Source organism: Chlorocebus sabaeus, chromosome 5 (assembly GCF_047675955.1).
Source record: "Chlorocebus sabaeus isolate Y175 chromosome 5, mChlSab1.0.hap1, whole genome shotgun sequence".
Lineage (NCBI taxonomy): Eukaryota > Metazoa > Chordata > Mammalia > Primates > Cercopithecidae > Chlorocebus > Chlorocebus sabaeus.
Window position 1 is genome coordinate 85,212,272 of NC_132908.1, and position 21,808 is coordinate 85,234,079.

The following is a 21,808-nucleotide window of genomic DNA, read 5'->3' on the forward strand; positions in this document are numbered from 1 at the left end:
TCAGCTGGGGCCCCAGCTTCTGGGGCTGTGGTGCTGGCTCACCTTGGCAGGCCCTGCGCTGCTCAAGGCAGTTCTCTGGGCAAGACTGGCTAGGTGGTGGTAGTGGTGGCAGTGGCAATATTGATGGTAAACAATAGGCCCTTGTATTGGTGCTTTCATCACTTTAATGACTGCCTTGGTGGGAGCAGCCTGGTCATTCTCATTCTCACACTGGTGGCCCCAGACCCTTCCGATCGCAGCAGACCCATAACTACAATGCAGATGGCATCAGTCATTTTTCAAAGTGGTCCTTTTCATAAGGCCGAATGTTCTAGACACCAGAATTAGCATTTTCCTCACCTCTGTAGAGATGGCCCCTTTTCCTGTAAGATGTGTCCGAAGCGTTTGTTCGTGTGGAATGGATTTCGAAATGGCCAGAGATGGCCGCTGAAGGCAGCAAGGGCTGTCTCCTGTAGAAGTAATGGTGTGAGTTCAGGAGCTGCAGCAGGGGGCAGTGTAAGAAAATCTTGTCAGAAAAATCTGGGCTAACCCATTTTAAAATGTGGCGGAACTCTTTAGCCTGATGATGTTAGGGCTTTTTGTTTCGCTGCTTAATGTCTTGGGGGATTCGGAAATGGAAATGAGAATTTCCAGCTTGTAAGGGTATCTTTGATGTGCAGCAGTAGTTTTGGTGTATTTCTTGTAATTGAGCGTTCCCCTTGGAGAGGTGGGAAGATGTTTTTCTCTCTCTCAATTTTGCTGTAAGCCCATAGATGACTTTGTCACTGCCAGCCTGTGTGTGCCGTCTAAAGCTCACAAGAGCTTCCTGTACTTCTTTTCCAGATGTTGTGACACCATTATCCACTCTTCTTCCACCAATATCCAATTCCATACCATTCAGAGGCCAGGTTAAAGGTACAAAATACGCTATATTCACTCTCTTCAGTACCTTAAAGTCCCCTACTCCAGAGGCCAGACTTCCTTCTCCTGGATCCAGAACACAGCTGTGAAGCCAGAAGGAAAGGGGGTCTTTGAGGGGCAGAGAGCTGCTCGCAACCTCCTTAGAGGCACGTGAGCCCATCGAGCATCGGGGACAGACAGGACACACCCTTGAGGTGTGGCCGAGTCCCATCATTCAGAGGCAGGCTGTGCTCTTAGAGCAGCCGAGAACGCCCCTGTGCAAGAGATGACCTGATGATGTGGGGCTCGTGGGAACCCCGGGTCAGGCTCGCTCCTATGGGTGTGTGCTTGCGTGGTTTTGCCAAGCAAAAACAGTTGACTCGCCCAGGTCACACGTGCATGTGAGGGGCCCCCACTGGGGGGAGCCTGTGTGGGCAGTAGACTTAGAGCCGTAGATTGTCACAGACACTGCTAAGAATGCAGAGAAATGTGCAGTAGATTTTGGAAAGCAAACTTACAATTTTTTGAAAGCTTTAGTATTTGCAGTGTCGATATTTCAGAAATTTTAAATTTCAGCAGACCTCTTTTTTATAGTAGTGTGGGAATTAATGACATCAGTGTCGCAAATTTCTGTATGAAAGTGATGGAGAAAAATCTGTACACATGTATGTGTACACATTTGCAGTCATTTTGAATCAGCACCCATCACAGTGCAGTGCTCTGGTCTCTGGGTGGCAGTGTGACTCAGAAGCTTGGCCAGCCAGTGGGCATTGGCCTTTGGTTCCGACAGCAGGAGGCTGCAGCATCCACCACGGCAGGGAGACTCTGGACCAGGAGCTCGGGACTCACTGCTGAGCTAGTTTCAGAATTTAACAACAGAAGCACAAAACAGATGAAGAAAGATCGTTACTGGAACTCTTCATTCCCTTCACTGAGAGATGCCTGGATGAACACAGACAGGATCCTGTCTCCCTGCACATCACGTGGGTTGGTCAGAATTGGAAGGTGGTGCCCCCAAAGTTAGACTAAGTACTGAGTTTGGGTTTCAGTGAGTGAGACCATGTAGAAGGTTTCTACAGTCAAGAGATCAGTTTGAGACCAGCCTGGGTAAGATAGTGAGACCTTGTCTCCACAAAAAATGAAAAATTAACAGGGCCTGGTGGCACGCACGTGTAGTCCCAGCTACATGGGGAGTAGGGGGTGGGTGCTGAGGGGGGCAGATCACTTGAGCCTGGGAGGTTGAGGCTGCAGTTGCGCCATGATCGTGCCACTGTTCTCCAGGCTGGGCAACAGTGAGACTGTCTCTTAAAAAAAAAAAAGAAAGCAGAAGCTAGATAAGGCAGCATTTTTGCGGCTTAATCAGGCATTATCAATAACTCATTTCAGAAGTATTTTTATTCTGTAGAGCGAGGTAAGACGATACAGAGGAAGTGGCTGATTCTTATCGTTTTCTAGATCATGTCTCCTGCTGCTTCTTTGGTGTGAGAAATTTGGACTTAAATGTTTCTGCCTACCTGCAGTTTTTATGAAATTGAAATTCATCAGTTTATGATCCCTCCAATAACAATAAGTTATTTTAAAAACAAAATGAAGTTTGTTGTGTTGGCAAGGATATGGAGATGTTGGAGCCCTCATTCACTGCTGGTGAGAGGGTAAAACGGTGCAGCTGCTTCAGAAGATAGTTCCTCAGAAGCTGCTGGCTATTCACTGTATGACCCAGCAGTTCAACTCCAGGTATGCATCCAAGAGAAATGGACACGTGCATTTATGTGAAAGCTTGTGCGTGAATGTTCACAGCAGCATGACATGCAGTAACCAAAAAGAAGAAACAACCCAGGTACCCAACCACTGAGGAACGGATGAACACGTGTGTCCTGTCCATGCCGTGGAATGCTGCTTGGCCATAAAGGGAATGAAGCACTGGCTCACGCCACAATGTGGACAAACTTTGAAGACATACTGAGTGACAAAAGGGAGCACAGAAGGCCACAGGTCCACAGAGACAGAAAGCAGATGGTGACTCACGCCACAATGTGGACAAGCTTTGAAGACACATGCTGAGTGACAGAAGGGAGCATAGAAGCCAACAAATCCACAGAGACAGAAAGCAGATTGATTCATCATTGCCTGGGCTAGGTGTGGAGAGTAATAGCTAGTGAGTACAGGATTTCCTCTTTAGGGTAATGGAATGTTCTAGAACTAGCTAGTGGTGATGCTTACACAACTTTGTGAATATACTGCAAACCAGTGAATCGTACACGTTAAATGGGAGTATTTTATGTTATGTGAATTGTATCAAAATTAGAAAATTATTTTCTTAGAAAAAAATTGGTGGCTGGGTGTGGTAGCTCATACCTGTAATCCTAGCACTTTGGGAAGCTGAGTTGAGAAGATCACTTGAGCCCAGGAGTTCGAGACCAGCCTGGGCAACATAACAAGAGCCTATCTTTCTTTTTTAAATTACTTGTAGAAACGGAGTCTCAGTATATTGCTCAGGCTGGTCTCAAATACTAGGCTCAAGCAGTCCTTCCACCTCAGCCTCCCAAGGTATGGGGATGACAGGCAGGAGCCACTACCCCGGCCTCTCCTAGCTTTATCTCTGTGACACGTTGTGATATAATCACTTAGTGGACACGTTGAGATTTGTGATCGATTGACAACCGAATGCACTGGGAACACAACTTGCTTACATTTTAGAGATCGGGGCTTTGTTTGCGCCTGCCCAGCTTCACGGCACATACACAACAACTGGAGCTGTACTTATTCATGGGCTGTTTTTACCTCTCATGGGCCTGGGTTGGCTCATTGGACACAAAGTTGTGTCCACAGGGGAGTAAGTAGCACCTTCTTTAAACTGTGTCCCACTTTGTGTTTCTTTCTTTCTTTTTTTTTTTTTTTTTTTTTTTGAGACGGAGTCTCACTCTGTCACCCAGGCTGGAGCTGGAGTGCAATGGTGGGATCTCGGCTCATTGGAACCTCCACCTCCAGGGTTCAGACGATTCTCTCGTCTCAGCCTCCCAAATAGCTGCGATTACAGGCATCTGCCACCACCCCCAACCAATTTTTGTATTTTTAGCAGACATGGGGTTTCATCATGTTGGCCAGGCTGGTCTTGAACTTCAACCCTGACCTCAGGTGATCCCCTCGCCTCAGCCTCCGAAAGTGCTGGGATTGCAGGTGTGAGCCACCGCACTCGGCCCCTACTTTGGGTTTCTGATTTATCCCTCAGTGAACAAGCATTCCAGTCCATTTTTTGGGTCTGATCTCCTTGGCTCTGCTCCCCCCAGTTTTTTTAAATTGTGGGAAATACCTTTTTTCTTTTTTCTTTTTTTTTTTTTTTTTGAGACAGAATCTCGCTCTGTCACCCAGGCTGGAGTGCAGTGGCGTCATCTCGGCTCACTGCAACCTCCACCTCCAGGATTCAAGTGATTCTCCTGCCTCAGCCTCCTGAGTAATTGGGACTACAGGCATCTGCCACCACGCCCAGCTAATTTTTTTGTAGTTTTGGTAGAGATGGGGTTTCACCGTGTTAGCCAGGATGGTCTCAATCTCCTGACCTTGTGATCCACCTGCCTCAGCCTCCCAAAGTGCTGGGATTACAGGCATGAGCCACCGCACTGGCTGGAATACCATTTTTTAAGTGTACAGTTCAGTGTTAATACATTCATGTTGCTGTGTCATAACCATCACCACCATCCATCTCCATGACTTTTTCAGCTTACAGAACTCAAACTCTGCACCTGTGAAACGACTTCTCATCCCTCCCACCAGCCTCCTAGCACCTGCGGTGGTGGTGTCTCTGAATGCTGACTGTTCTAAGTACCACGTACAAGTGGAATCATACAGTATTTGTCCTTTTGTGACTGGTTTATTTTACTTAGCATAATGTCCTCAAGGTTCATCTGTCATCAGGATTTTTTTTTTTTTTTTTGGACAGGATCTCACTGTCACCCAGGCTGGAGTACAGTGACATGATCATGGCTCACTGCAGCCTTGACTTCCTGGGCTCTAGCTGTCGTCCTGCCTCAGCTTTCCACGTGACTGGGACTACAGGCATGCCATTTTGCCCAGCTAACTTTATTATTTGTAGAGACAGGGTCCCACTGTGTTATCCAAGCTGGTCTTAAATTCCTGGGCTTAAATTCCTTCTGCCCCTGCCTCCCAAAGTGCTGGGATTAGAGGTGTGAGGCACCATGCCTGGCCTTCTTCCTTTTTAAGATTGGATAATAAGTGCGGTGGCTGATGCCTATAATCACAGCACTTTGGGAGGCCAAGGCGGGTGGATCACTCAAGGAGTTGGAGACCAGCCTGCTCAACATGGCGAAACCCTGTCTCTACTAAAAATACAAAATTAGCTGGACGTGGTAGAGCATGCCTGTAATTCCAGCTTCTAAGGAGGCCAAGGCAGGAGAATCACTTGAACCCAGGAGGCAGAGGTTGCAGTGAGCCGAGATCACACCACTGCACTCCAGCCTGGGTGTCGGAAGGAGACTTGGTTTCACAAAAAAAAAAAAAATCTGACCACTATTTCTTAGTGTGGAGTAGCCGCGTGGGGTGTATCCTCATCTGTGGATGGACACTTGGGTGGCTTCCACCTCCAGGCAATTGTGAGTAGAGCTGCTGTGAACATGGGCGTAAAAGTCTCTCTCCAAACCCTGCTTTCAGTTCGTTCCCAAGCAGCCTGGCAGTGGAGTTGTGGACGACGTGGTGGTTGTGTGTTTCATCTTTCGAGGAGCTGCCAGGCTGTTTTCCACAGTGGCTCTGCCGTTGGACTTTCCCAGCAGCAGCGTGGAGGCTTCCGGTTTCTCCACGTCCTTACCAGTACTCTGTTCTGTTTTTTTGGTAGTAGCCATTCCAGTGGTGGGAGGTAACACCTTCCTGGCTTTTGATCTGCCTTCCCTGAAGGTTTGTGCCGAGCTGTCTGTTTTCGTGTGCTTGGTAGCTCATTTGTCCTGGGTCTGCCTTGAAGAAACATCTTTTGCTCAGTTTTGAATCCTTGCAAAACTGTGTTTAAAGCAGCAGGTCTGAGTGTTGTCTGTGAACCCCTGGGAGTCCTTGAGACCCTTTCAGAGGACCCTGAGGTCAAAACTATATTTATTTTTATTTTATTTTATTTTACTTTTTTGAGACAGTCTCCCTCTGTTACCCAGGCTGGAGTGCAGTGGTATAATCTCAGCTCACTGCGACCTCCGCCTCCCGAGTTCAAGCGATTCTCCTGCCTCAACCTCCTGAGTAGCTGAGATTATAGGCACAGGCCACCATGCCCGGCTAATTTTTGTAATTTGGTAGTGGCTAAATTTTGTGTTTTGTCAGGCTGGTCTCGAACTCCTGGCCTCAAATGATCCGCCCACCTCGGCCTCCCATGCCACTTCACTTCATGTCTGTGCTGTAGTAGTAAGAATTGTAATTTAATTAAATCTTACACTTGAGTACAGATGTTTTATTTATTATTATTTATAAGGTCTTTTAAAAAAACTTTATTAAAGTAATATTTATGTGCCATGAAATTGACCCATTTTAAGTATACAGTTCCATGATTTTATAAGTACATCCCTATGATAAAATTTAATTTCTAAATTAGGCACAGTAAGAGATTAACAGCAATAGCCAATCATAAAATAGAGCAATTGTAATAAAAATGTGATCATGGTCTCTCAGAAGAGCTCACTTTACTGCACTCAGCCATCTGATGACGTGAGATGAAACACTCGCGTGATGACACGGAGGCCCTGCCATGTGGCATTGGGCCCCTCGTGACCTCCTGCCGATGCGTCAGGAGGAAGGTCATCTGCCCCCAGTGATCCTGGGTCACAGCCACAGTGAGCACAGCACCACCGTGCTCCCAATGGTGGCTGGTGGCCAGGAGGGCTGCTAGATGACTAGTGGGCAGTTAGCATCGTGGACAGCGTGGATCTGCTGGACAAAGGGAGGATTCGTGTCCCAGGTGGGACAGAGGAGGTCGGCACAAGATTTCATCATGCTACTCAGAACATCTTTTAAAATTTAGGAATTATTTTTGGAATTGTCTAATATTTTCAGACCACAGGTAACTAAAATTGTGGAAAGCCAGAAAGCAGAGGAGGGGTCCTGCTGTGCATGTCTCTTAGTACTCAGCATGGCGGAGTGGCAGCGCCGGTAGAGCCCCTGCCAGCACTCAAGTCCAGCGGCCTCAAAGGGCAGCACGTGCAAGACTTGAGCTGCGGCTGACCCTGTGCGCTCTCCGTGGAGCACACATTCGTGACGAAGACTGGCAGACATGCCGGGGCATGCAGGTCCGGGTCCTGGCAGGAACAAAGTGAGCCCGCGGCTTCAAGGGGAACAACGGACAGTGTTAGCAGTATTAAAATTGAAGCTTTCAGTTGAAAATTGGTTTGTGTGCTCACCAGCTTCTCGGTGTGTCAGGACTTTCTCAGGTGACCATTGCAGGATGTCACAGAATCATGCCTTTGTAAAAGACCCATTCAAAGTTCAAGATAGACCAATGGATTTCAGAGCAGCCAAGCTGGGAAAGGGTGGTGATAGGATTCGATTGCAGCTCACTGTAAGGAGCCTTCCCGTGCTGAGTGCGGTGTCAGGAAGAAGCTCTCAGCACATCTGAAAAGGCTTTTAGATGGCCCTCCCTTTCTAGCTGAGTCTCTAAGTGGGTCTGTAATGTCCTGTCCTGCTTCAGCCACAGCAGCCCTTCATGGCCGATTGCACACAGATGGGAGGCCAGGGGTTTTCCAGGGTTAGCATTCAAGGGATTTGCAAAAAGGCAAAGAATGCCACTCCTCTCACCAAGTATTTTAAACTAGTTTCATAAATATTGGTTACTATCTATTGGATACCTTGTTGTTGTTCAATAATGAGTTATCTTTAAAGGTCTTTCTCAATTTCTGATACCATTAGACTTGTCAATAGAAATGACCCATGTGAACCAAGGAAACAGGGAATGGATATTTACCGCATTCAAAATCAGAAGAGACATTTAAAGATATTTCATGTGGGCTGTGCTGGAGCGTGAGCTGAGCCTCACTTCCTGCTGTCTCTGTTTAGTTTCTGGATTTTCCACGTTTCCTGTCTGTTTCCCTGATCCAGTTTGGGTTTGTTGCTGCTGAGCATGCAGGTTCCCTTTCTGTAGTTACATTGTTCAGTGAAAAAAAGCGAGGTTCAACACAGAGCATGATGTATATTCTCAGGTAAAAGGGGGAATGAATGATGGATGGAGCCCCAGTATATTCATAACTGCCTCTGGCATTGGCCGTGGGGTAGGAGGTCGACTTCACAGTGTACCTTTTAGAGTGGGTGGATATTTTTTATTTACAAGTATTTCATTTTATTATGAAATATTTCATATATGTAAAATAACACAATGTTTACACAGGCATAAAGATTAATAAGAGAATAAAATAGTTGGCTGGGCGCGGTGACTCACGCCTGTAATCTCAGCACTTTGGGAGGCCGAGGTGGGTGGATCACCTGAGGTCGCAAGCTCAACACCAGCCTGACCAACATGGAGAAACCTCATCTCTACTAAAAATGCAAAATTAGCCAGACATGGTGATGCATGCCTGTAATTCCAGCTACTCGGGAGGCTGAGGCAGGAGAATCATTTGAACCTGGGAGGTGGAGGTTGCAGTGAGCTGAGATCGTGCCATTGCACTCCAACCTGGGCAACAAGAACAAAACTACGTCTCAAAAAAAACACAAACAGTTGCTACTGTGCTGACATTCCAGTTAAGAAAAAGACCATCATCCTGCCTTGAAGCCAGAAATAGTATTAGACGTTTCAGCAGTGAAGGAACTGCCTCCGCCCCACTCCAGCGGCCTCTGTGTCTCCTTGTCCGCTTCTGGCCTGAGGCCATGTCTTTGTACGCAGTATCTGCAGGACTGTCTTTATACTGTTAGAATCACAATCCCCATAAATTTTGGGTTCGAAGTCCCAGTTAGAAGAGTATACAGTTTGTATACCAGAAGATCTTTATTTTTGCTTCCATTTTCGGATAATTTCTTTTTTTTTTTTTTTTTAAACAAATTGCTTTTTAAACTATGAAAGTAAGGCTGGGGATGGTGGCTGACACCTGTAATCCCAGCTCTTTGGGAGGCCGAGGCGGGCAGATCACCTGAGGTCGGGAGTTTGAGACCAGCCTGGCTAGCGTGGCAAAAACCCATCTCTACTAAAAATACAAAAATTAGCTGGGCCGTGGGGGTGTCCACCTGTAATCCCAGCTACTCAGGAGGCTGAGGCAGGAGAATTGCTCAAACCCACGAGGCAGAAGTTGCAATGAGCCTAGATCGCTCCACTGCACTCCAGCCTGGGCAACAGAGCAAGACCCTGTCTCAAAAAAAAAAAAAAAAAAAGGGAAAAATGGACTGGCAGAAGTCAAGAAAATAAAATCTAAAGCCTCTTCCCACATTTCCAACAGTTGGGTGTGTTCCTACACAGATAAAAGTTCACATTTAAAAAAGGTGGATGGGACAGCAGTGTTCGTTTTGCCTGACATCTGCTTTAGGTGTGTCCCAGCTAGATGTGCAGGCCAACTGTGCTGCTTTCCAGAGCCATCTTCCCCTTTCCTCTGGCCAGGGGCAGCACCCCCGGGCAGGTGGCCCCTGAGAGCTGAACACTGTCACCCACCAGCGTCTGGTATCTGGCGGCAGCCCCACGCTCACCTTCTTGGCTTGCTCTTCGGTGCTTGCTGGTTTGTTCTTTTCTGCCTTGTTCCTCTTTTCTCCCCCTGCCAATATCAGTGAGAAAGGATCTTTTTTGACAGCAGTTTCGTAGGTGATGTCCTAAAAATTTTTGTAAATAGAAGAACAATAACATTTAGCCACCACCCAGATACATATTCTAGATGAAAAAGTAGTACAGAGGCCGAGTACAGTGGCTCATGCCTGTAATCCCAACACTTTGGGAGGCTGAGGCGGGCAGATCACAAGGTCAGGAGTTCAAGATCAGCCTGGCCAACATGGTGAAGCCCTGTCTCTACTAAAAATATAAAAATTAGCCGGGCGTGGTGGTGTCCACCTGTAATCCCAGCTACTCAGGAGGCTGAGGCAGGAGAATCGCTGAAACCCAGGAGGTGCAGGTTGCAGTGAGCCAGGATTGCGTCATTTCTCTCCAGCCTAGGTGACAGAGTGAGACTCCATCTGAAAAACAAAAAAAAGGAGTACAGAAAAGCTGTGGTTTCTGTTGTCAGCACTTTTCTGTACTTGGACATTTTTTACAATGAGCTTTTGTTACTTGTTTAGTTACATACGTGATTTTGAATACTGCATGGGTATTTTCAGAGGCAAACCATGAAGAGCTCTGTGGTGTGTTGAGTCTCTCTTAGATGTATGACTGCATAGTCGGTTTTTCTTTAAATCTCTCTGAGACTCTGGATTTTTGAACCCCCTATAGAGTAACATTTCCCAACCTCTTTTGTTTGTTTTGTTTTGTTTTTTTGAGATGCAGTCTCGCTCTGTCACCCATGCTAGAGTGCAGTGGCGCCATCTTGGCTCACTGCAAGCTCCACCTCCCGGGTTCACGCCATTATCCTACTTCAGCCTCCCGAGTAGCTGGGACTACAGGCGCCTGCCACCATGCCAGGCTAATTTTTTGTATTTTTTTTTTTTAGTAGCGATGGGGTTTCACTGTTAGCCAGGATGGTCTCGATCTCCTGACCTCACGATCCTCCCGCCTCGGCCTCCCAAAATGCTGGGATTACAGGCGTGAGCCACTGTGCCTGGCCTCCCAACCTCTTTTGACTTATGTGTGATCTCTGAAATGCTTTTAGAAATTTTAAAAATTAGTTTGTCATTTTTGCATTTCCAGATAAGCAATTTTAAGTTTACTTTCTTTCATGTTTAATTTGGATTGATATTGTTATTATGTTGTGTTGAGTTGGTTTTAATGCAAGCTTAAGTGTTAATGATGTTTAAGATTAAAATTTTAAATGATTTAAAATCTAACTGCATGTTAACCCATTGAAAAAATTTCTAAAATCACTTAGATACTATATGCCATATTTGGTTTTAAACAATGTATACATATTATCTATTCAAAAAAGTACATTTTTAAAAAGTGATTCAGTAATTAAACACTTAGATGTCTTATATTCTGCACTGAAAAGTCGAGGTTTCCTTTACTAACTCTGATGTTCTGTTGAAGATGAAGGTTTGTGATTGTTATTTATGAGCAAAGTGTAAAAGCCCTGTTTAAATTCCAGAAATACCTTGAAATGCTCTTTGAGAATTTTCATAAGAGAAATGCAGATGTACAGAGGTGGCCAAGGGCACCCTGAGCACACCTGCAGGCTTCTGATCATTGTTAATGCTTCTTATTGATGTCTATTTCAGCACAAATACAGTTAACATCCAGTTGTACTTAGATGAGCCTGGGCCAGGGCTGGAAGCAAGGCTCTGGGGCTTTTCTGGTTTAAGGGGAAAATTAATACTCAGACAGTTGGTATGCATGAACTCTCCACAAAGTGACTCTGAAACGGGCTGTTTCCTCTGGCCACGGCGCCATGGGTTCCTGGCAGCCTCTGGGGAACTGCTGTGCCTGGGCAGGTGCAGCTGCCTGGCTCAGCCTCTCCAGGCTTATCCCACCCACCTCCCCGTTCAGTCCCCACTGCTGTGTGGCTCACCATGAGGCCTGGGTAAACATGGCCTCTGCCCTCTCCCACCCCCAACCCCGGCAGCTGCCCTTGTGCAGTTAGGCTCTTGTGGACCCTTTCTGATCTCACTTTTGTTTCCATAGGGAACTGTACCTGGGGAATGAATTGTAGGTTTATACACCCTGGAGTGAACGACAAGGGGAACTACTCCCTAATCACCAAAGCCGACCCCTTCCCGCCTAATGGCGCCCCGCCTCTCGGACCTCACCCGCTGATGCCCGCCAACCCTTGGGTGCGTGATGCCTCTTCTTTCATTGTTAGCACATCAGCCAGCTGAGCTCTGTCTGAATCTCAAGCTTAAGACAAGTTGCTGTGCCTTAGTGCAGGCTCAGTGCCCCCATTCAGCTGCTTCTGTTGTCCCGAGTGGAAGCAGGCCTCGGCTTTCTGGGGACGGAGTGAGGCTTGGTGGAAGGAGAGCGGCCACACACGGCCAGCTTGTGTTGTAGTTGATGTTTTTACTGTCTGGTTTCTCTGTACACTTGAAAGTTTTACTTTCTCACCTTCTCCCTTCTCATTTTTCAACAGGGTGGGCCGGTAGTTGATGAAATTTTGCCTCCACCCCCTCCAGAGCCCCCAACAGAGAGTGCCTGGGAACGAGGACTCCGGCATGCAAAGGAGGTAACAGAATTCGGCAGAAAAACTGGGATTTCCTCAGTCCAGAGACAGCCGTAGAAAGCCCCAGGAAAAAAGCTCTGAAGTTAGGGGTCAGTTTCTTTGGGGCCTTTTTTTTTTTTTTTTTTTTGTGAGACGGGTGTTTCGCTCTTGTTGCCCAGGCTGGAGTGCAATAGCCCAATCTCGACTCATCGCGGCCTCCACGTCCCAGGTTCATGCGATTCTCCTGCCTCGGCCTCCCAAGTAGCTGGGATTACAGGCATGCGCCACCAGGCCCAGAAAGATGGAGGATTAGATCTAACTGTCTCAGGCAGCAACCCAGTAGGCCAGGAAGTTCAGTCCAGGGCATATCCACTGTCTTCATGGGGCCGGATCAGCACTGGGCCCCCGACTGGCGCTGCCCAGGAGCACAGGGTGCAGTCTCCAGCCACTCACAGAAAGCCTGGTGAGGCTGCCCTCGCTGCACCCCGGGATCTGCGCCCCATGCTCCTGAGACTGTTCTGGAGAGAGCTTGGGGCTTTCTGGCCCCGTCACTGCACACTCCCTCCCTCTAGGCCCATGTTGGCCCCAGTGTATGAACTTAAGCTCTGGGAACCACTCTGCCGGCACCCAGCCCCGCTTCCTCATTTTCCTGGTCAGCCTCTCTGCTGGGAAACGATGGACAAGATGTTCTTCCTCACTCCCTCGGCATGTCACCTCCTTCCCTCTGAGACTCCAGCCACTCCACGTGCTGCTTGTCACTGAGTAACTGAACCGTGGGTTCAGTTCCAAGGGTGGTTGAAGGAAGTGATGAGTACCTCACGTGGGCACACAGAGGCTGGGGGCAGCTGTTCATGCAGAGACGGGCGCAGACTGCCCTCCCCAGAAAGACGCCTGTGCTGTGCCTGCCCCTCACCCTCGAGCACTTGCAGCCAGCGGCTCCTGCTCCTGGGGGGCTGCTGCGGTCGGGCGGGGCGGCCGCTTTTGTGTTTCCTAACAGCGACGCCCAGTATTCCACTCTGTGTTGACTTCTTTCTTCTTACAATGGTAGGTTTTAAAAAAAGCAACTATCCGAAAAGAACAGGAGCCTGATTTTGAAGAGAAAAGGTTTACGGTGACCATTGGCGAAGACGAACGGGAATTTGACAAAGAAAATGAAGCTTTTCGAGATTGGAATTCTCGGATCCCGAGAGATGTCAGAGACACAGTGTAAGGAATGGCCCCGCCTGCCCCTCTGGTTCCTCCCTGCCTGCGGCCATGTCCGGGGCCCCAGGGTGCACTCGGCCGGGGCCCAGCCCCACTTGCTGGAGTCTCAGTGACATGCCTGAGAGCGTTCAGGCGTGGTTCTCACAGCTCATCTCAGCTTTTTGCTTCTGGGAAGGAAGCATTGCGGCTCTGTGCTGCGGGCCTTGACTGGCAGCAGTCACACCGCTGTGGTTCCTGAGCTCTGACAGTTTTTGCAGCTGTCCTCGAGGCCTCTAGAGCCTCACAAGTCTGTGTTTCTGGCTCCTTACCCCTCCCCACATTATCCAGGAGCCAGGAAATGTGTGGAGGTTGCCACAAGCCAGGAGCATAACAGCTGCAGCCTCTTCGCTGTCAGTGCTGTTTTGTCTTCACTGCTTGGCTCCTTCAGGGCATTGATGGCTGGTCTTTTGTTTTGTTTTTTCTGGGACGGATTCTCACTCTGTCGCCCAGGCTGAAGTACAGTGGCACAATCTCGGCTCACTGCAGCCTTCGCCTCCATGGGTTCAAGCGATTCTCCTGCTTCAGCCTCCCAAGTAGCTGGGACTGCAGGCGTACACCACCACACCCAGCTTGTTTTTGTATTTTTAGTAGACATGGGATTTCGCCATGTTGGCCAGGGTGTTCTCGAACTCCTGACTTCAAGTGATCCGCCCACCTTGGCCTCCCAGAGTGCTGGGATCACAGGCGTGAACTATTGCGCCCGGCCCATTTATGCCTGGTGTTTAAAAATCCTGTCTTACAGAAGTGCCTAGGTTGAAGGGTGGAAGTCAGACCTTGGGGGGATTGCGTGGCATACAAAGTGCTGTTTACAAAACTCTGCCTGTGAGTGGCACGGTGAGGTTCAGGGCGGGGGACTGGATTGTAATTCGCTCAGATCTGAATTGGCGCTCCATTATGCTGGGGCTTTAGCAGCCCTGTACATTTCTGGTAGCTATTAGGGAATCATAATCACTGTGATTTCTGTCTGGAGTGATAATAAACGGCGCACAGAAAAGGAAGGCGTGCAGTGCGTGCACTCCAGGATTCGGTCCTGTTGACTTGGCCCTGCAAGGCCCTTCTCAAGGCCTTCTTGCTGTGAGCAGGCTCCCCTGGGCTTTCTGCCTGCGGGAGTTGGGGGAGGAAGCCCCCAGTGGCCCACACCTGCCCCTGAAGGTGACAACTTAGAGGTTGAACGGATAGGTATTTAAAGACTTGGTTAAAACGTGTACATTTTCTAATTAAATTTCGTGTGGAATGTCAGATCACAGAAAGATGCATTCGAGTCAGAACTCTGCAGGATCCCCGGGGGTGTCTCCTGAAGCCCTGGAGGCCTTTGTGTTTTTTTGTTGTTGTTGTTAGATGTACATATCGTGTTTCCTGCCCCAGAGCTCGTGCGCACGGAGGACTCTATAAATATGTGTGGGGAATGATGGAATGATGGATCTTAGAACCTGGGCGTGATCCTTGACCTCTATTTCCAGTTTCCCTGACTGGAGCAGGGACCTGAAAACTGCCTGCTTGGAAGTGGTTCGGCAGGTCTCTGAGGTTTTTTGGAGTGCCCTCTGTGTGTGTTTTGCTTATCAGTGTTGGTTACAGAAACAGGTGTCTCCCATCCTGGCACCAGGTGACAGAAGCTGGCTCCTGGCTCCTTAACTTCTCTCCCAGGAGCCAGTATCTACACTGTAGGAGGACCCCCAAATGCTAAACCCTCGGCAGTCAGGGCTGAAAGGTTTTCACTGGTGTCTGAGAGCCAGATTTTTCCGTATGTTTGTATTTTGTTTGTTTTTATAGTGCGGCCTCTGCATGTTACAGTTAACCTGAGGCCTTTTGTGCCAGGCGCACCCTGAGACCTGGTGAGTCAGGACCTCTAGGAACAGGGTCAGGTGCATGTGTCACAGTGGCGAGGTGCCCTGGCTGTGTCTGATACACACAGTGGGAAGAACTGTCAGTCAGCGTCCTACCAGGAGGGTGGAGACCACCCTATGATTGTCACAAAGAGCATCTAGGGGAAAGTTGGGTCCACCAGATGGCTGCAGAGGAAAACAGTGAGTGGAGGGAGCCAGTGTGACTGGGCTGCTGAGACTCAGAGGGAGGGAGGGAGCTGCGCTGCAAGCTCAGGCGTCCTGGTGTGTGCTGTTGGCAGGAGTGGCTCCCCATGTCACCCAGCCTTCTCGGTCCTACCCGTGCCTGCTGCAGGCTGGGCCTCACCTGGAACAGCTGGCAAAGCAGGCCACAGCTTGTAGGGTGTACAGGAGGGTGGCTAGCAGCCCAGTTGGCCGTCAGGCTCCAGGGCCTTAATGGCACAGAAGAGGCCAAGCCAGCAACACTCGCATGCTGGAATCCTGCTTCGTGACAGGCTTTGCATCCGGTGCCCCTGACCTGTTTTGGGTCACAGCAGGCCGAGGTCAGGGCCATGTCCATGCTGCACAGGTGAGGAGAGTGCAGCCTGGATTGATAGCTGTGACCTCCTGGCGTGGCACCTCAACCTCAGCCACGGCTGTCCCGGCAGTATGTGAGAGGTCAGGTTCTCAGCCCCACCCCAGACAGACTGAGTCTGAAACTCCAGGGAGAGCCCAGCCAGTGGTTTGTTAAAGACAAGCCCTCCAGGTAATTCTGAGAATCATTGATTTTAAGTAATTCCAGGGGCATAAACCCTCTAAAGATACCACGTCATTTTATTCCCTAATGTTAAGGGTTTTCTGTTGGCTTTTTGAGATGAGGTCTTGCTGTGTTGCTCAGGCTGGTCTCCAACTCCTGGACTCAAGCAGTCCTCGTGCCTGAGCCTTCTAAGTTGCTGGGAATATAGACATTAGCCATCTGATGTTGAGTTTTGCAAATAATTGTCACATAGAAGCACTTTCATGCAGGCAGGCTTTGCGTACTACAGGATGGAGTCAGCACGTCATTGGCACGTCATTGTAGAACCAGTGGAATATGATGCCTGTTCGAGAAGTCTTCAGGAAATAGTCTGATACTGTATAAAGGACAAGAAAATTGTTTTTCCTTTTGTTGTTGTTGTTGTTTTCCTTTTTTTTTTTTTTGAGACAGAGTCTTGCTCTGTCGCCCAGGCTGGAGTGCAGTGGCACCATCTTGGCTCACTGTAGGCTCCCAGGTTCACGCCATTCTCCTGCCCTAGTCTCCTGAGTAGCTGGGACTACAGGCACCCGCCACCACACCCAGCTAATTTTTTGTATTTTTTTTTAGTAGAGATGGAGTTTCACCGTGTTAGCCAGGATGGTCTCAATCTCCTGACCTTGTGATCTGCCCACCTCAGCCTCCCAAAGTACTAGATTACAGGCATGAGCCACCACACCCAGCCTGTTTTTTCTTTATATCTCTTTTGGAATTAAAAATTCTCCTAGCAGGATCACTTAGTAAAAATAATACTTGGCAGCTGGGCGCGGTGGCTCACACCTGTAATCCCGGCACTCTGGGAGGCCGAGGCAGACGGATTGCCTGAGCTCAGGAGTTCGAGACCAGTCTGGGCAACATGGTAAAACCCTGTCTCTACTAAAATACAGAAGAAATTAGCAGGGCATGGCAGTGTGCTCCTGTAATCCCAGTTACTCGGGAGGCTGAGGCAGGAGAATTGCTTGAACCTGGCAGGCGGAGGTTGCAGTGAGCCAAGATTGTGCCACTGCACTCCAGCCTGGGCGACAGAGTGAGACTCCATATCTTTTTTATTTTATTTTATTTTATTTAGTTGTTTATTTTTTTTTTTTTTTTTTGAGACGTGGCAATGTGTGCCTGTAATCCCAGCTACTCAAGAGGCTGAGGTGGGAGAATCTCTTGAACCCGAGAAGTGGAGTTTGCAGCAAGTGAGATGGTGCCACTGCACTCCAGCCTGGGCGACAAAGTGAGACTCTCAAAAAACAGAACAAAAAACTCTCACATATGTAAGACTTTAAGAAATGACGGCCAGGTGCGGTGGCTCACACCTGTAATCCCAGCACTTTGGGAGGCCGAGGTGGGCAGATCACAAGGTCAGGAGATTGAGACCATCCTGGCTAACACCGTGAAACCCCGTCTCTACTAAAAAAAAAATACAAAAAAATTAGCCGAGCGTGGTGGCGGGCGCCTGTAGTCCCAGCTACTCGAGAGACTGAGGCATGAGAATGGCGTGAACCCGGGAGATGGAGCTTGCAGTGAGCCAAGATGGCACCACTGCACTCCAGCCTGGGCAACAGAGCGAGACTCTGTCATGAAAAAAAAAAAGAGAAATGTCATCTTTGCATAGGGCTGCTGGGGATGCTGTACCCAGAATGTTCTACAAGTCCAATAGGGACATGTGACCCAAAGACACGAGGGACCTCTGGTGTGCACAGGATGTCGCCTGTGAGAAATGCAGTCGTCAGTAGTAGCTCCACCGTGAACAGAGTTTCTGATTAAATCAGCCTCAGGCTGTCAGGCCATGGCCAGGGCCACGGCCTGGGCCCTGCCAACTTCCCATACGCCCCCAGCACGGGAAGTGGTGCGGTGCCAGTGTATTAGAGGCGGGAGTGCAGGCTGCTATTCTTTGAAGTAGGATGTCAGGCTGGGATACAGAGACACCAGAACAGTAATTTTCAAAAAGCACACTCCCTTTCCTCAGGTAACAGGTCTGCCAGATGCTCGTCGAGCACCTCCTTTGTCCCAGAGGCTTACCTGAGAGAGTACAAGTGGATTTCCCTGGGATTTGCTGGTGCTCTGTAGGGAAGCCCCCTGAGTGAGCAGAGAGGGAGGGTTGGGCTACCTGGAGAGTGAGGCAGGGCCTGCTCCACATGGGCAAGCCCACAGTCCCACAGGCTCTGAGGGCAGATGGGTGTATGGGTGCCCAGGCATTGCCGTGGCCTCTTCATGCCTTCAGGGACCTCATCCCCTGCCTTCACTTTCAGTAGCCAACATTGCAACAGGAAGGTGGGCAACAGGCAGGTGGGCACCACCCAGACCATGCTGGGTGGGGTGAGGGACAAGAGGCAGCAGGGGGCTGCATCACTGCTCCCTTAGTGAACTGCCTGGGACCCTCCTTTTCACCTTGGGTCTCTGCAGCAGGCAGGGGCATGTGAGCACCTGACTCCCACCCTTTGCAGAGCACAGCCTCCCTCCACCTGGGTTGAGGTCAGCACGATTTCAACCTGAATTGTGCAAATGCACAATTTCATTGTGTAATATTGCATAACCCTTAGATTAAAAGTGGGTCATGTTCGACATTTTAGAACTTTTTCTAGTACTTTTTGAGCTCCAGTTTCCTTGTCATTGAAATGAAATGGTTAAACAAAGTGATCTCCAAGCTCCAAACATCTGATTCTTACACGTTCTCTAATTGCTCAACTTTTCACCTGCCACGCCTCTCCCTGGGGAGGGCTGTGCGCAGAAACCACCTGCCTCTGGTGGGCGTGTCCAATGGTTCCTCTCAGCCAGGACCTCGGGTTCTCCCATCCAGCGAGGAGTAGTCCACTCCACGTGCCAGTGCTGAGTCTGACACTGCCCAGACCTCTGGGGACGCAGGGCCTGTGGAGTGCAGAATGCATGTGTGTGCACAGGACACTGTTGGTGCTGGCTGGTTAAGTGGTGACTGCAGAATGAGGCGCGAGCCTCCCATTTGCTGCGAGCCAGCTTTGCCCAAGCTTGCTTGATCACAGAACCCTTTTCTCAAAAGGCCATTAACATTTTGGGTTCCCTAAAACAGTATGGGAAGTGTTTGTGCAGACCATGATACTGCCCAGTAGCATTTATTTTTAAATTGAATTAAATACCCTTCCAAATTCATTTCAAGAGTGTTTCAGAATTTTTCACGATAGTGCTGAGGAGTCCGTTGTTGGCATGGTTGCAATTCCTGGTGGCGTGCTGTGTTGACACGTTCTCTAGCGTGCGGTTGCGGTTCCCGGTGGCATGCCGTGTTGACAAGTTCTCTAGCGCGCGGTTGCGGTTCCCAGTGGCGTGCCGTGGTGGCACGTTCTCTAGAGCACGGTTGCGGTTCCCGGTGGCGTGCCGTGGTGGCACGTTCTCTAGAGCACATGCTGCGGAGCAGATGGTTCCGAGGCAGCCCCGCTGAGGAAATGCTGTGTGCCTCATTCCTATCCACTCACCCACGACTTCCAGAAAGCCTGCAGGAAAGAGGCCTTTTCATTTTGCTTAAGTGCAGTTTCCCAAAAACAAATTTGCCAGCACAGCCCTCTTGTCAGAGAACACACACCCTCACACTCATTTTGGGAAAGGCTTTTCTGCCCTGCTGGGCTCATGCAGTCCTCCTGCCTCAGCCCACCAAGTAGTTGGGGCCACAGCCGTGCGCCTCCAGACCTGGCTAATTTTGTATTTTTGTAGAGACGGGGTCTCGCGTGCTGTCCAGGCTTCCTCTTCGTTTTTATGTAGCATGATGTCATGTCACCACAGGTCTCTACAGATGTTTACTGAGTATCATAATTCAGTGTGATTTGAGTAGTGTGCACATTCGATTGAATGATGTTGGACTGATTGGAACGAACTGAAGCTGTGTCCTTTGGGAGAGCCAGTCCTAGGCCATGTGGAGAGTTGAGATGACCTCAAGGGTGTTAGTGGCCACCCATAGCTGGAGCCACTGCAAGCCATGATGCATCAGGTTCCCACCCAGGCTACCCAAAGCAGAGGGTTGGCCTGGGGCTGAGACTACCCTGGAGGGGTGTCCAGGGACCTCCTGTTGCTGGTGTGCACCTTGTTTCCTCTGCTCTGCAGGAAAGGAGGTGCAGAGTTGTGGGCCCCACCAGGAGCTTAGAGCAGACCCCACCACCCTGTGCACAGTGGGGAAGACAGCCTGACCTTCCCAGCAGCGGAACAGTTGACCCCTCCCTGTTTGAGGAAGAATCCCCTCTGTCCCTGAGACGCCACCTCTCTGGGCGTGCCTGGGTCTGTGTCTGAACCTCCTGCCTGCTTCTTCTGGCCACCGGTTTTCATGTGCTGTGATGGCACTGGCTTAATTATACAGGCTTTTTAGGATGTTTAATGTCTCAGAGGTCGTGTCTGGCATGTCTTCATTTCCAGGGTTTTCTTGGCTGGTCTTGGGGTCTGATTTTTCATGTGAACTTGGGTGTCAGCTTATCTGGCTCTGTAAAGAGGCTCATTGGTGTTTTTGCTGGGATTGTGTTACATTTATAAGTCAGCATAGGAAGGACTGACTTGGGGCGATTCCGAGCTGTCCTGTCCCAGTGCAAGAGGCGTCTCCCCATTTATTCACGCACGCTTCGTGTCTCTCAGAGGCGTCTCCCTATTTGTTCACGCACGCTTCATGTCAGGCGTCTCCCCATTTATTCACGCACGCTTTATGTCAGAGGCGTCTCCTTATTTATTTATTTATTTGTTTATTTATTTTTTACTTTTTTTTTTTTTTTTTTGAGACGGAGTCTTGCTCTGTCGCCCAGACTGGAGTGCAGTGGCCGGATCTCAGCTCACTGCAAGCTCCGCCTCCTGGGTTCACGCCATTCTCCTGCCTCAGCCTCCCGAGTAGCTGGGACTACAGGCGCCCGCCACCGCGCCCGGCTAGTTTTTTGTACTTTTTGGTAGAGACGGGGTTTCACCATGTTAGCCAGGATGGTCTCGATCTCCTGACCTCGTGATCCACCCGTCTCGGCCTCCCAAAGTGCTGGGATTACAGGCTTGAGCCACCGCGCCCGGCCGCGTCTCCTCATTTATTCACACACACTTCATGTCAGGTGTCTCTCCATTTATTCACAAAGGCGTCTCTCCACTTATTCACACACTGTTCGTGTCTCTCAGGCGTCTCCCCATTTATTCACGCGCGCTTCGTATCTCTCAGGAATGAGCTCTGCACGTTTCTGGTGAAATATGTTAATATTTTATTCCTCAGTATTTTTTTCTTCTTTGTTGCTATTGTAAATGTGGTTTTCTCCACTCTGCCTCCCAACTGGTTATAATCTGTGTCTATGAAGACACTGATTTCTATGTTAATTTTTTTTAATCCTCTGCCTTTCCAGGTTTCTTTTTTGTGTATTTGAATTGGCTTTATCAAGTCTCTGGGTTTTCATGTGTAGCATCGTATCGTTGTGCAAATCTGAGCTCACTTTGCTCCTTGTTTTTTTGTTCTTGTGCATCTGTGGGCTCCCCTTGTCCAGTCAGGTGGTGCCTCCACACAGGGACAGGTGGTTGTGGAGACTCCTGGGGGAGCTCCTCCTGTTCTCCAGTGAGTAAGGTGCTGGCTTTAGTTCCAAAGTGTGTCAGTATATTTTTATCATGCTAAAGTATCACTTCCTTGTTTGTTGGTTTGTTTGTTTGTTTAATTTTTGAGACAGAGTTTCACTCTTGTTGCCCAGGCCGGAATGCAATGGCACGATCTCAGCTCACGGCAACCTCCGCCTCCTGGGTTCAAGTGATTCTCCGGCGTCAGCCTCTTGAGTAGCTGGGATTACAGGCATGCGCCACCACACCCGGCTAATTTTGTATTTTTAGTAGAAACGGGGATTCTCCGTGTTGGTTGGGCTGGTCTCAAACTCCCGACCTCAGGTGAT

The 21,808-nt window shown here is 49.2% G+C and overlaps 1 protein-coding gene across 4 annotated transcripts in view; it reads left to right on the plus strand.

The window, feature by feature from the left end:
- The window catches only part of ZC3H18 (zinc finger CCCH-type containing 18), a 66,966-nt gene that overhangs the window by 16,829 nt on the left and 28,329 nt on the right, over positions 1–21,808 (plus strand). For 2 of the 4 annotated variants that reach the window (XM_007994328.3, XM_007994327.3), the window contains 4 exons: positions 823–894; positions 11,600–11,748; positions 12,042–12,134; positions 13,159–13,316. In XM_007994328.3, the coding sequence (XP_007992519.3) occupies positions 823–894; positions 11,600–11,748; positions 12,042–12,134; positions 13,159–13,316 (472 nt within the window). The remainder of the gene's footprint in view (positions 1–822; positions 895–11,599; positions 11,749–12,041; positions 12,135–13,158; positions 13,317–21,808) is intronic. The other 2 variants (XM_007994331.3, XM_007994330.3) reach the window with 1 other exon arrangement.